The 12,792-nt window shown below is 41.0% G+C and overlaps 1 protein-coding gene across 14 annotated transcripts in view; it reads left to right on the plus strand.

Annotated features, from left to right (window-relative positions):
- The window catches only part of SULF2 (sulfatase 2), a 162,600-nt gene that overhangs the window by 126,536 nt on the left and 23,272 nt on the right, over nt 1-12,792 (plus strand). For all 14 annotated transcript variants that reach the window (XR_005829991.1, XM_040609313.1, XM_040609314.1 and 11 more), the window contains 4 exons: nt 555-730; nt 3,769-3,897; nt 4,858-4,914; nt 5,618-5,747. Coding sequence is in view for 13 of the 14 variants with exons in the window: in XM_040609313.1 (XP_040465247.1) it covers nt 555-730; nt 3,769-3,897; nt 4,858-4,914; nt 5,618-5,747 (492 nt within the window). In the remaining variant the exon portion in view is untranslated. The remainder of the gene's footprint in view (nt 1-554; nt 731-3,768; nt 3,898-4,857; nt 4,915-5,617; nt 5,748-12,792) is intronic.

The raw sequence follows: 12,792 nt of genomic DNA on the forward strand, positions 1-12,792 counted from the left end.
CAAACAGAGTTAAAGCTCCTCTTAATTCTCCACAGTGAGAGAATATGACTGAGTGATACTTATCTGGAAGAGATTTTGCAAATATTCTGCATAATGGGGAGTCATTTGTCTGAAAGCAAGATCGTTGAAGGTTGCTTAAATAAGTGTGAGATTGAACATACTATTATTTTATTAAAATTGCTGTGGGAAAAATATAACTGTGGAGAGAAGATTTCAAAAATGCTTATCACCTTGAAACTTTTATCTGTGACAGTATGTATTTGGTACTATCTTGACAGCTCTCATGCAAAATACTGAACTCAAACACTTTTCAAAATGTGGCGTGCCGATGTGTTTACCTTAAAACAGGAAACAGAAGGTTGCCTTGTAATAGCTGCAATATACAGTTAGTAAAATTATCATGGAGTATTCGGAATGGTTCATTGTGGAAACTCACTGCCATCCTGAACTGTTGGTATTTATTTGTATATACACATATGCAGAAAATTATATACAGTATTCTACATGTAGCACTGCTGGGAATTAATTCCATATTTTGTTTTGCTTTTTTTCAGATTTACAATACGTTGGTTGAAACAGGTGAACTGGACAACACGTATATAATATACACAGCAGACCATGGTTATCATATTGGCCAGTTTGGGCTGGTGAAAGGGAAGTCCATGCCATACGAGTTTGATATCAGAGTTCCTTTCTATGTCCGAGGTCCAAATGTGGAGGCTGGGTCCTTGTAAGTTCTTGGCTGTTGTGTGTGTGTATGTAGTGTATCCTTTATGCTCATACAGACCTGGCATCCAAATGAAGGCACGAAGTTCTGCCTATCCTGACTGACTCCTCTCTTCTTTGGCAGGGAAGCGTGGCTAGTCAGGAGGCAGAGCTGGTAGCATGTGCTGGTGTAACATAATCAAGGTGTTGTGCCATGGCCTTTTTGCTTGCGTAGGTGTGCAGCACAAGCCACTACACTGCTCTGGATGCAGTTGAAAAAGCTTCTTTGAAATATGCCCAGTCTAGGAAGTGCTTATTTGCCTCCTTTTGAGGGGTGCAAATAATACACATAAATATGACATTTTCAACGTGAAAAATATATTGCATAATGTTCACTGCCACAGTAGATAATTATTGCTGAACATTAAAGTGGAGTCATTTGTTTCAGTTTATGAAGAAGAATGTATGTAATAGTTCATATATTATCATCCACAAAAAATTCTCTTTGGTTCATCCTTTGAGATTACATGGTTAGGGCTGTTTGCCGGATGCACGCAAGCATGCAGAATATGACTGTTAATTAAAATGGTAGCTTTGATCAGCTAAGAAATTATGTAAATACACTTTCTAAGCAATTATTTCAATAGCAAATATTTGCACTTAAGTAATGATTTTGGACAGAGTGCCATAATTTGCTGCCTTTTATTTATATCAGTGTGCATGTTTTAGCATAATTAGCACACACAAAGTCTTCCCCACACCATTTTTTTTTCTTTCCTGCAGAGGAACAGATCTAGTGTGTAATACGGTAGCAAATAGTTATAAAAAAATCTCATTCCATTTGCTGGTTAAATTCACTGATTCACATTATCAGTAGGCACAAAAATGTTAAACTCTGTCGGTAATTGCACTGTGTGTCTAATTTATTTACAGCACTTATGCATGTGTAATAAACAATATTACTTCTCTAAAGAGCAGGGGAGGGATTCCTCAGGTGGGTTTAAACATCACCTCAGTACGGAAAGAGGTTTGTCTGCAGCAGCACAGAATTTCAAGTGAGCTGGAATGGCCTTCTAAGGACATTCTGTCTTCCCCTTTGACTGCAGCTTTTGGTCTTAAGGGAGAAGCAATGCTACTATGGCACGAGTGGACTGAGATGGTTTTTCTGCAACGTGCCATGCTAGAGACCAGCCACCCCGCCTGTTCTAGCTCAAGGATCTTTACACCCAGAGATATGTAAAAACTGTGAAACCTTCCCACTGAATTTTATTTTGCAGTGGCTTCTGAAGATGAAAAAGTACTTCTTTTAGAATCAGAGGAGTCAGCCTGGCAAAGTCTAACAGAACAGAGCCCATCGCAGTACAACAAATAGGAAGAATAGGATGAAATACCTTGGAGGGGGAGTATATATCAGATAATAAATTGATCCTCCCTTTCAGCCTGATTTTCTTTAAACGGTGGAACTTCAATCATCCATGTTTTGTGTGAACCTTATGTTTTTCCTGCAGAGTAATTGTCATGACTCCCTTTTGATACCAACGAAGATTTAATAGCAGTCACTGTAGCAAGTCATTACTAAGCTCTCATTTCTATTATCAAATATGCTACACCATAATTATTAGTAATTAAAATCAAATTAGGTACATCAATTTAATTCATCATCCATGCTCTTGTCAGTGCCTGTTTGCTCGCTCAAAAATGTAGCAGTTTTTAAATGGTGTCTCATTAATTAGTGTGAATTTAGCAGCTTTCTTCTCTCCTGTATTTTGAGCTAGAATTCTGCACTGACACGTAGAGCAGCCCATCTGGTCCTATCCTTCCTTTGTGCCCACAGATCATAGCACAGCGATTCTTTATGTTCAGTGCTATAGAAGACTGCGTCTATAGCAGTGTGCTCACTTTCTTTTTTTCCCCCCTACTTTTAAGAAATTATCTTCCTTGTTTATTTTTTTCAAGAAATGAGGAAAAGAAATAGTACACAGCTGATAAACAGTAGGTATATATGTAATACTGTGAGTAATTACACAACACTGTCATAGACATAGTTGAAAGAAGTTTGTGAGCTTCCACATCAACTGAAGACCTTTCTGCAAAACCAGACCCACAGTAAAACCAGGTCACGTGTTTAGAAAATGTGGCTGTTCATTTAGCTACAGACTGCTGGGCTGTGCAGCTAGATGCTCTGATCCATGAACTTCCTCATATTGAGCTGTGGCAGCTCAAGGGATCTGGGGATAGGGGCTGTCTGTGCTACTCAGGAGTTGATGCCAATGTTTTAACCAAATTTGAAGTCACTTTGAGTTCAGATATTGTCCTGGTAACTGTGGGGGCTGAGGAGCGTATGCCTGACTCTGCGAAGTAACAGGGCATGGCTGTTTCTGAGTGTTTGCAGAATGGGTAACCGTGCACTTTGGGAAGATTGGTATTATTTCAATTAAAGCTTTTACTTTATTTTTTCTCTCTCTTTTCTTTCTTTTTTTCTCCATAACTGCTTTCTCTTTGCTTTTTCTTTCCTGATCCCTTTCCTTTTCTTGTTTCACACTCTACACTGTAGTGTCTAGCAATGTGTTTCCCCTCATGTTCTGTTCAGAGCATGCTTGCTGTGGTATGAGCTGAGGTACTTCTTTCTGTACCGTATCTTGAAACAGATAAAGCATGTGCTACCTGCCAAATCTACTTTTTAATAAAGTCATCAGCATATTTGGCAGACACTTTGATTCTGTAAGATACCCAAGGAGTTTTTCTAATGCTTTCTCATGTTTTGAAAGACTTTTGAACCCTCTTTTGCAATAATTAACTAGCTTTGCCTTATGAACTACTTTGCTTTCTCAAAAACGATCTGTTCTAAAGTTTTAAATTTTCATATTAGTCACTCTTGAGGTTATGCAACTTATCTATCTTCTACATTTTAATTCCCTTCACGGAAAGGAGTTGGATTGTGTCCTCTTCTTGGCAGATGTCACAAACTGACTCTTTTCAAATCCCTGGTCTCTGTGGAAGAGCTGGAGTTGCTTGCTATCATTGCATAGACTTTAAACCAGGTTCTCATAAATGTTTTTTCAGGAATCCTCACATCGTGTTGAATATTGATCTTGCGCCTACAATTCTAGATATTGCTGGATTGGATATTCCATCTGATATGGATGGTAAATCCATTCTAAAGCTTCTGGACTCTGAGAGACCAGTAAATAGGTAAGAAATGCAAATGTGTGTGTAAAAACATGCATGTGTGTTTACAGGAGACTGAGCAAGTATTCAGCAACATGCAGCAAATTTAAAGGAAAATAAAATAAAATTACCATCCATATGAATACATAATTCACTGGAAGGTCTAGAGACTATTTGGCAATAAGTGACTGACTGACTTATTTTCATTTTGTCAGGTTCATATACTAGCTGCATGGCATATAGGGTATCTGGGTATACTAAGTGTTATCTGTGTAGCAGTGAGAGGGCTAACATGAAGGTCTTTAGCTATATGAGTTATAGATTTGAAATGTCTCTGTGGCATCATTTGTAGCAAAGCATTTCATATTGAATAAATTGTAGAATAATTGAGTTGAAGAGGTTGGTTGTGTATCAGACTATAATATAAGGACAGGCAGGCACTCAGAATTGCACAGTTATTGTTTAAGACCTTTTGTCAATACTTTCATTGGAAAAAGACTGAGAAAGAGAATTAGGCTGGAGGCTTGCTAGAGAAAATCAGCAGAAAAAGGGAAGAAGGTGATTTGCTTTACAAGTAGTTGGGTGGAGGGAGAGGGGGAAAGGAGCAGCTGCTTTAGAATAGGATACTTTGTGGGTACTGTGCAGGTTAAGAGCCCAGAGTGAAGTCAGGAAATCCTGATTTAATTTGCGATCCTTTCTGATTGAGGACAATTCAGATAATCGGCTGTGCCTTAAACATGCTTACGTTGAAATAGTTTTACTGTGTGAATCTGTTGATTTTGTCCCTGTGAGAACAGATCTGTCCTGTGTTTGTGCATGATTTGCACTGGAGAGGCACATGTGCCTGTTCCATAAAGCACGATGTCCCCTTATGCAGTGTGATGTAATGCTGCTTCTCTGACTAGGGGTGGGAGAGAAAACTGGGGCATAAATTCATTACTGGTTTGAGAGGAACTGCTTCTTCCTCTCCTTGTTTCCTCCTAGGTTCCATTTAAAGAAAAAGATGAAGGTGTGGAGAGACTCGTTCCTAGTGGAAAGAGGGTAAGGAAAGTGTTAATCACAAAGCCCAGCCTTTTTTAAATAGAAGGATGCTGAATAGCTAAAGCCAAAGCAGCACTCTACCACAGGCCATTTAGCTGTGCCAGCAGGGACACGGCTGGAGTATGCCTAATGGCAGTGATTGTGTGATAGGAAGGAATGTATGGCCTTTGCCTACAGCCTGCATAAATGTGCTGGTGGGGTGGGGGAGGGGGAGTTTTACTTGGATTGAGAGATGGAAAGGCATCCCATTTTTCTTTCAGCTGCTGCCCCCCACCCTCCTGCTTGTATCGTGGGGGTATGAATAATTCTTCCTCTCTGCATGTTCATCTGCTGGCCATTCCCTCTATGCCTCTGCCTTCGTACTTAACACGGCGCATGAAGGGTTTGCAGCGTGCAGCCCTGTGGGGTGAGGAGGATATGGTCTCTTTATATTGACTGTTATTGCCTGCCAATCGGACATGAAACACGCTGTCTTGGTGTTGTATGTTTTTATATGCTTCCTGAGAGCATATGAATAACTTGTGTGTTACCAGAGATGACGATAATCACTAGTTTTTACTGGAGTGTTAAGTTTTGGCCACCAGTGCTGCTGTGGACTTGGCAGGTACCCTACTCCTCTGAGCCTTTTCAGCAAACCATACGTATATCTTGGAATTAATATTAATACAAAAAATAAATCTTCCTTTTTTCTTTTCTTTTCCAGTAAACTGCTGCATAAGAGGGAAAATGAGAAGGTAGATGCCCAAGAAGAAAACTTTCTACCCAAATACCAGCGTGTGAAAGACCTCTGTCAGCGAGCTGAGTATCAAACAGCTTGTGAACAGCTTGGCCAGGTAAGGCGTTGTACCCCTGGCTGGAAGTAAGCAGTTGTAGTTGGGCTAAGCTTTACACCTTAACGGTGACAATGTCCTTCAACTAGTCGTCAATGCCAGCTGATAAATCAAACGGCTCACTCTGTGGCCTTTGCTCAAAACCGTGCTACAGCGTTTAAGAGATTGACTGTCAGTCAGGAAATTGCTGATTCAAGTGCCTCTGTATCGATTCCTGAATACTCTTAAGAGAACTGCCTAGGCTGTTGTGACATGTTGTTCCCCACATATTACGTGGTTTGGGATTCATTAGTGAAGAGAAACTACAACGAGCGTAACAGATTGGCCTCCTCCAAATACATACAGCTTGCTTTGCTTTGAATTCTTAATTTAACTCATTTTGTTGTTTGGAATGATGTACAATAACAGGAAACTAACATTCTGTGAACTCAGTATATCTCTTAACAAAAACACACTCTGGAAACACACGTGTAGTTATGGCTACCGGCACTCCGTGTGTATGGGCACAGAGCTCACCGACTGTCATCTGTCTCGTTACATAACTGCTCTGGGCAGAGACAAAAGTATGTTCACTTTAGATCTAAGTTATGTAAAAGAATCACAGAATCACTTAGGTTGGGAAAGACCTTTGAGATCGTCAAGTCTAACCATTAACCCAGGACTGCCAAGTCCATCACCGAACCATGTCCCTAAGTGCCGCATCTCTGTGGGTTTTAAACACCTCCAGGAATGGTGACTCCACCACCTCCCTGGGCAGCCTGCGCCAAAGCTGGACAACCTTTTGGTGAAGAAATTTTTCCTAATACCCAATCTAAACCTCCCCTGGTGCGACCTGAGGCAGTTTCTTCTTGTCCCATCGGCTGTTACCTGGGAGCAGAGACCAACCCCCCTGCCTACAGCCCCTGTCAGGCGGTTGTACGGAGCGATCAGGTCCCCCCCCGAGCCCCCTCCTCTCCAGGCTGAGCTCCCCCAGCCGCCCCCCATCAGACTGGTGCCCCGGCCCCTTCCCCAGCCCCGTTCCCATCTCTGGACACGCTCCAGCCCCTCCACGTCCCTCCCGCAGCGAGGGGCCCAGAGCCGGACACAGGACTCGCAGTGCAGCCTCACCAGTGCCGAGCACAGCGGGACGATCGCTGCCCTGGTCCTGCTGGCCACACTGCTGGGGACACCAGCCAGGCTGCTGTTGGCCTCTTGGCCACCTGGGCACACTGGGGGCTCCTGCCTGTAGTTCAGCGCACCTGTGAAATGAGTCTGTTGCTCCTTAGGTGTTCGGATCCAATTTATATGTGTAAGCATTTTCCAGATGCTGTTTTCCTCCCGTGGCTTCTTTGTCACATTTAGCATACAGAGAGGTTACAACATCCTGTTCTTCCTAAAAATACTGAACTTAAAGAGGTAGTTTGTGCAGTAGTTTATTGTCTTCAGATGTCTTGAGCTGAAATTTCAATGGGTGGGAGCAAGCTGTTGTTTTTTGAATTTGTAGTTGTCTTTGAGAAACTGGGGGAAGAGTCATTGTTTCTGCTACATCGTCCAGTAAGTAGTTTGGGGAAACACAGTTTTTCCATCAGTATTTTCCCTTTGAGAGATCTTTCAACTTCTTCCTTTTGTCTTCATCTTCCCAATTATTTTGAACATTGTTGTAAGAACAGAGGGGAAGAGAAACTTTCCAAGTCCGTGTTGTCACTGAAGCTGTCTCTTTGCATAAGGTAACTCAGCTACATTCAGGCTTTCTTACACTAATTACCACATGTCTCAGTTATGGAAGAAAGGAGGAAGGCTCTGTATTGTCTACACGCATTCACAGGCTTATGTTTTCTTCCATGGATAATAAAATATCTTTGACATCTGTAAGAAGTGGGCATAAAATGTCAACTCCGTACTCTGAATTGCCAATAAGTTCTGAAGTGAAGGTGTGCTAATAAGAGATGCATGTGCTGCATCCTCATTGTCAAGAGACAGAGGAGAAGAATTGTTTTGAACAATTCAGTCAGATGTAATTGGAAGTGATAGGATGAAATTGAGCAAAAAAGAAATTTAAGTTGGACATCAGGAAAAATTGCTTAACAATCAAGTCAATTAGAGCCTGGGAAGGGCTCTCAAGGGAGTCTCAATCCATCTAACCCCTGCTCTAGAGAATATGTCCTAGCAGTCTGTCTAGACAGCAGGAATAGTGGGAGATGAATGTGCTTATGAGGATAAATTGTGTCTAAATATGGGTGCACCCAAAAGTCTTTTCAGAGTGAAGCAAGACTAACTTCTCAAATGGCAAATGGGTGTTGTCTGTTTGCTGGTGCTGTTCACAGCTCTGCATAATAAGTAGAATGAGCCCAAATGAATAACATACAGCTGCCTTGGGGTAGTTTATGATACAGTGGTTATTATAGCAAACGTCTCCTGATCCTGCAGGACACTTTTTTATTGTGCATTTAACAGTATCTGGAGTGTTAGTGCAAAAGGTGAATTCTCACAGCCTGATGCAAAGATGAAGAGAATTCTGGGTCAGAATTAGGTGAAAGCTTGCTAAAGTCATTGGGATTCTTTCTTTTGGCTTAAGCAAGTTTAGGGGACCTGCTGTTCCATGCATAGAGAAGTCTGAGCAGTGCCAGGGAACCTAAAATGTGAGCAGGAGGCGAGAAGCACAAATGGAGGACAGAGACTCAGAAGGCGAGTGAATGTAAGAGACAAGGACAGAGCTTAGAGTAAAGGAGAGGTAAAGAAAGCTTTGAAAGCGAGATGGAGAATTTGAAATTCTGCTTTGTGAGCATGCAAGTTTGTGAATATAGTTCCATCACCACAAAATGCTGTTCCTTTGCAAATCTGTCACCCTCCTTGACCTATAATCGTTTTGATAAGAGAGCACCAGGATCATGGAGATGAGGCTATTCACGCTGTTTAAACCTTATTTCAGAGTCCATTATGTGGGAATTTTTTTTTTTTTTGGCAACACTAATATATGTAAATTCTTCTGAGTGCAATGGGAATCTGTGTGTTGCCATGTTTTCTTTTTCAGTTAGTAGGGTTTGGTCTGTGTTAGTTATTTGCATCCAACAATGGGTGACTGTAGGCTCAGATGAAAGAGCAGCTCAGCATTTATATTCAAGGATTTAAAAGAGATGAGCTCTTTCTTCCCACATGAAATAAAAAACATTTATCCTAGTACCTAATGGCTTCCACACAAATTTTTTCTCTTCAGTGTAGTTCGGCCTTTCATTCTAAACGGGCTGGTAAGTGGAAGCTGACCCACTTTTATCTGGCGGCCTGCATTAATGTGCTTTTGTGGAAGCCAATTATGATATCAGCATCGCTCTGTAGAGTATTCCCAGCAACTCCACAGTATCATAACAACAGCTGCACAAAATCTCCCTTTAAGTCATTTGCCAACTTTGTGCACATTTGTTAAGCATGCAATACCTGCAGCATTGCTGATTGCTGCAGGGAATCTATGCTGTACATGTGAAAAAAAAATAATTTTAAATACTAATTTTGTCTTTAGCAGGACCTGGCATCATACAATAATATTGCTAACTCTTGAAGAAAAATAGTTGTCCGAGTTCACACTATTTCCTTTTCAAGTCTTTTTTATTTTCAAAGCTCTGTTTATGTGCAAACCTGATACAAGTAGAATTTGCAGTTAAATAGCATTAAAAATAGCATTTTATATGACAGTTTTCACAGGAGAACATTCAAAATGAAAAAAAATGCACTTTGTTTCTTTTAGATGTGCTTTGTGCTGTACCAGGGTTACGAAGGGATATTCTTTTTGTAACTGGCATGAAGATACCTGAAGTAAAAGCATGTCACTTGCTCAGTTGGTCCCCCCAGTTCTCATAGGATGGCATGGCAGCAATGAAAACTATTCTGATCAATGTGTGCTTTCCAGCAGCAGTTCATAAGTGATATCTCTAGATCATGGTCTGGCCACCATAATCATTATTAGCTATTGCTTAGTGCCAGGGGTGGAGTTGTAGAAAAAATCACGTGCATTTTCTCCTCCTGAGGGCAATGTGTCTTGAACTTATGTTAGCCAGACCTAGAAAACTAAGTCAGGTTTTATAAGGAATTTCTTTTAAAACTGGGAAGAAAGTTTCTGATCTGTCTTTTGTGGTTGTCTGGTTCTTCTGTGCCTAGCAGAGTTATCCTGAGGTTACTAAAGAATTTAGGTTCTGTTGATAAGGGAAGCATATCAAGCCAGCTAGAGTCCAGGTAATTTTAATAGCTCTTTAGGAGGTCTTTAGCGTTCCTGAATTCCAGTGTGAGTTGCACGTGCTCAGCAACTTTCGGGATCAGGTTCTTAATCTGTGATTGCAACAAGAAATGACTTGTTGATAACTTCATACATTAAAAATTTTATCAGCCCTCAAACTGATAAAATTAAGAGGCAACAAACCATGAAAATTAAAACCATGATGATTTATTAAGGCTGTTACTCAAGGATTGTATTCTTTATCAGGAATTATAATTAACAAAACTGTTTTCCTTCTTTAGCCAGAAATAGCCTATAATGATATCCAGAGGCTATTTTACTTAGGATGTCTTTTTGCTTGTTGTTGCTTTACAAAACCAAGAAATTTGCATCTCTTGTTAATTGAGATTTTTAAACTCCTTGTCATTACAGTAGTGGTTGTTGCAGGTAGCTTGCCAAAATCAATACCAACATCTAATAAAACCCCCAGATTTTTCAAATACCCCGATAGGAGTAGCAGTGTAGTTTAGTTCAAAAGACGATGAGCTGGTGGTCAGGAGACTGGCTGCTGTCTGGGAACCGTTAGGGACTCGATGGGGGACCTCGGACAAATCAATTCCCCTTTTGGTGCTGCTGGGTTTTTTTCTCCACCGCTAATGTAATTTCTGCTTGGGCTGTCACTGCTTAGCTTCTGCAGTACTAACACAGCAGCTGGGACCATTTGATACATTGATAATATATATATTAATAATAAATGAATTGTATAATTGTAATCTTAAATTTAGCTGAACACCAGATTTTTCATTTGCATGCTAGTTGATTGTCCCACCTGCCTCACTTCGGCTACAGTTTGTGGCATTAAAAAGCCCTTCAAATTTTCTGTCAATGACTTGTTCATCCATCTTACAATTTTAAGGTTTGAGTGATGTGTAGCGTGTGACAACTGAAATTGAGCTGAGTGCCCAGAGGTCCAAATCTCCAAAAATTGTGAGTCAGTGTAATGAAACGATGTCCAGCTAGAATGGAGAGCAGACAGGGTTATTTATGTACTGATGATAAGAAATAGACAAAACCAGATTCATCCTTTGCCAGTGGGTAAATCGGAAGAAGGTATGGGGAGGGGGAACAACAAAATGTTCGAAGATTAAGAAGATAATGCCTGTCAGGAAGAGCTAAGGAACTGGGCAAATTCAGTCAAAAAAATAGCTGAGGAGAGAGGAATCTGTCTGCATGGATCTAAGAGATGTTATACAGAAGACATGAGCCAATTATTTTCAGTCCGCAAGAACAGAGTAGTAATGTGTATGAGACAAACAATGGGAAATTCACATTGTTTCCTGAAACCTGCAACATCTGAGCAGTAGGACAAGCTGCCAGCAAAAGCAGTAGAACTACCTCTTGTGGCGATGGGGCTTGCGTCTCTCTCTAGATTTCGCTGTTTTGTCCTCATTAGCCAAATAAAAAATAACACACGGAGCAAATCACAGCAAAGAAGAACTAAACTGAAGCTTCAACCCTTTCATGCTAACTAAACTGTAACTGTACTGTTTCATACAAGAAAGAAAATGTATCCTGACTACTCATAAATCAATTTAGACTGGAACTTGGAATATTTCTAGCCATTAAGGCAGTTTGTTTCTAGCTCACCATCCAGTGTGGCGGCAAGGGTGGGGTTCAGAAGGCATCTGCATCCACCAAAGACGATGGATATTGCTGAAGTGTTTTTGTCAGGTTGCTGGCAGGGGCAGGACTTTATTATCGTGTATAAACTTTGATTCCTAGAGCCTGTATTCCTAAAACTGTTAGGGAGGGAGCCTTGCTGGCAGCTAACTGATCAGACAGTTTCACTTTTCACTTCTCTGTAAAAGGGAACGGAATCTCTTCCGCTTAACAAAAAGAGGAGCTGATGTGACACAGCATGATGATTTAGGGCTGAGCTCTGAAAGCTGTATGTTTCAACTGGAATCTTTTCTTAGGCAGGCTTGTGCAATCAGCCCTTTTCCCCCAAATAAAACAATGTCAGCTGAGCGAGATTCACTGAGGGTAATGAGTGAATTGCAGGAAAAAATCCTGCTGGGAAGGTCATGACTATTTATTTCTGATTGGAGCCTCAAGTAATGACATTGAATTAACATCTGTGATTGCTGTGGCAGTTAGAAGGCGTTGATGCACAATAATGCAAAAAACACTTCATGGTGATAGGGGCTGTGAAGGAAATAATGGGGTTTTGACACACAGAAAAATATAACATGTCTTTTTCTGCTCGGGGGTCATTTGCATGTTCAAGGTGAATAGTATTACTGGAGGGAAACAGGGCATCTGTTCAGTCTACAACTGCTGCTGTTAAAACTCGTGTTTCATAGATATTGAGGTCTTAATTTACTCTTGTTGGTACACATGGCAGGTAGTTTGGGCTGGAGGGGAGAATATATGTTACAAACTGTCTTTTTTTTTATGCCTTCACAGTGTACCTTTGGACAAGATTTCTGTTCAGTAGCACTAATTTCTCCATTAAACTAAAGCCCAGACTCTTCTGCTTTGCAGACAAATAGCTGGGTAGCATGTGTTGTGCAGTGGGAGGCAGGGTAGAGGATGGAGCAGAAGTGTTAGAACAAGCCCAGCACAGTAGGTGGCAGAAAGCACAAGCACAGCAGCTAACTTGGCCTGCCTGAAGGTGGTGGGAAATCTCCAGCTGGAACAGCTTTGATGATTAAATGAGGTGTCTGGAAAGTTTTGCACAACGTGAGCTTGATGGACTTCAGGACATATTGCAAAAGCCGTTTATTTGATGGCTGAGTAGCTGTTCTGCAAGGCTTTGCAGGAGGAAAGAAAGGTTCTTCCTTGAGAGTTTTGATACGAGTTGAG

The sequence above is a fragment of the Falco naumanni genome, chromosome 10 (genome assembly GCF_017639655.2).
Source record: "Falco naumanni isolate bFalNau1 chromosome 10, bFalNau1.pat, whole genome shotgun sequence".
NCBI classification, from domain to species: Eukaryota; Metazoa; Chordata; class Aves; order Falconiformes; family Falconidae; genus Falco; species Falco naumanni.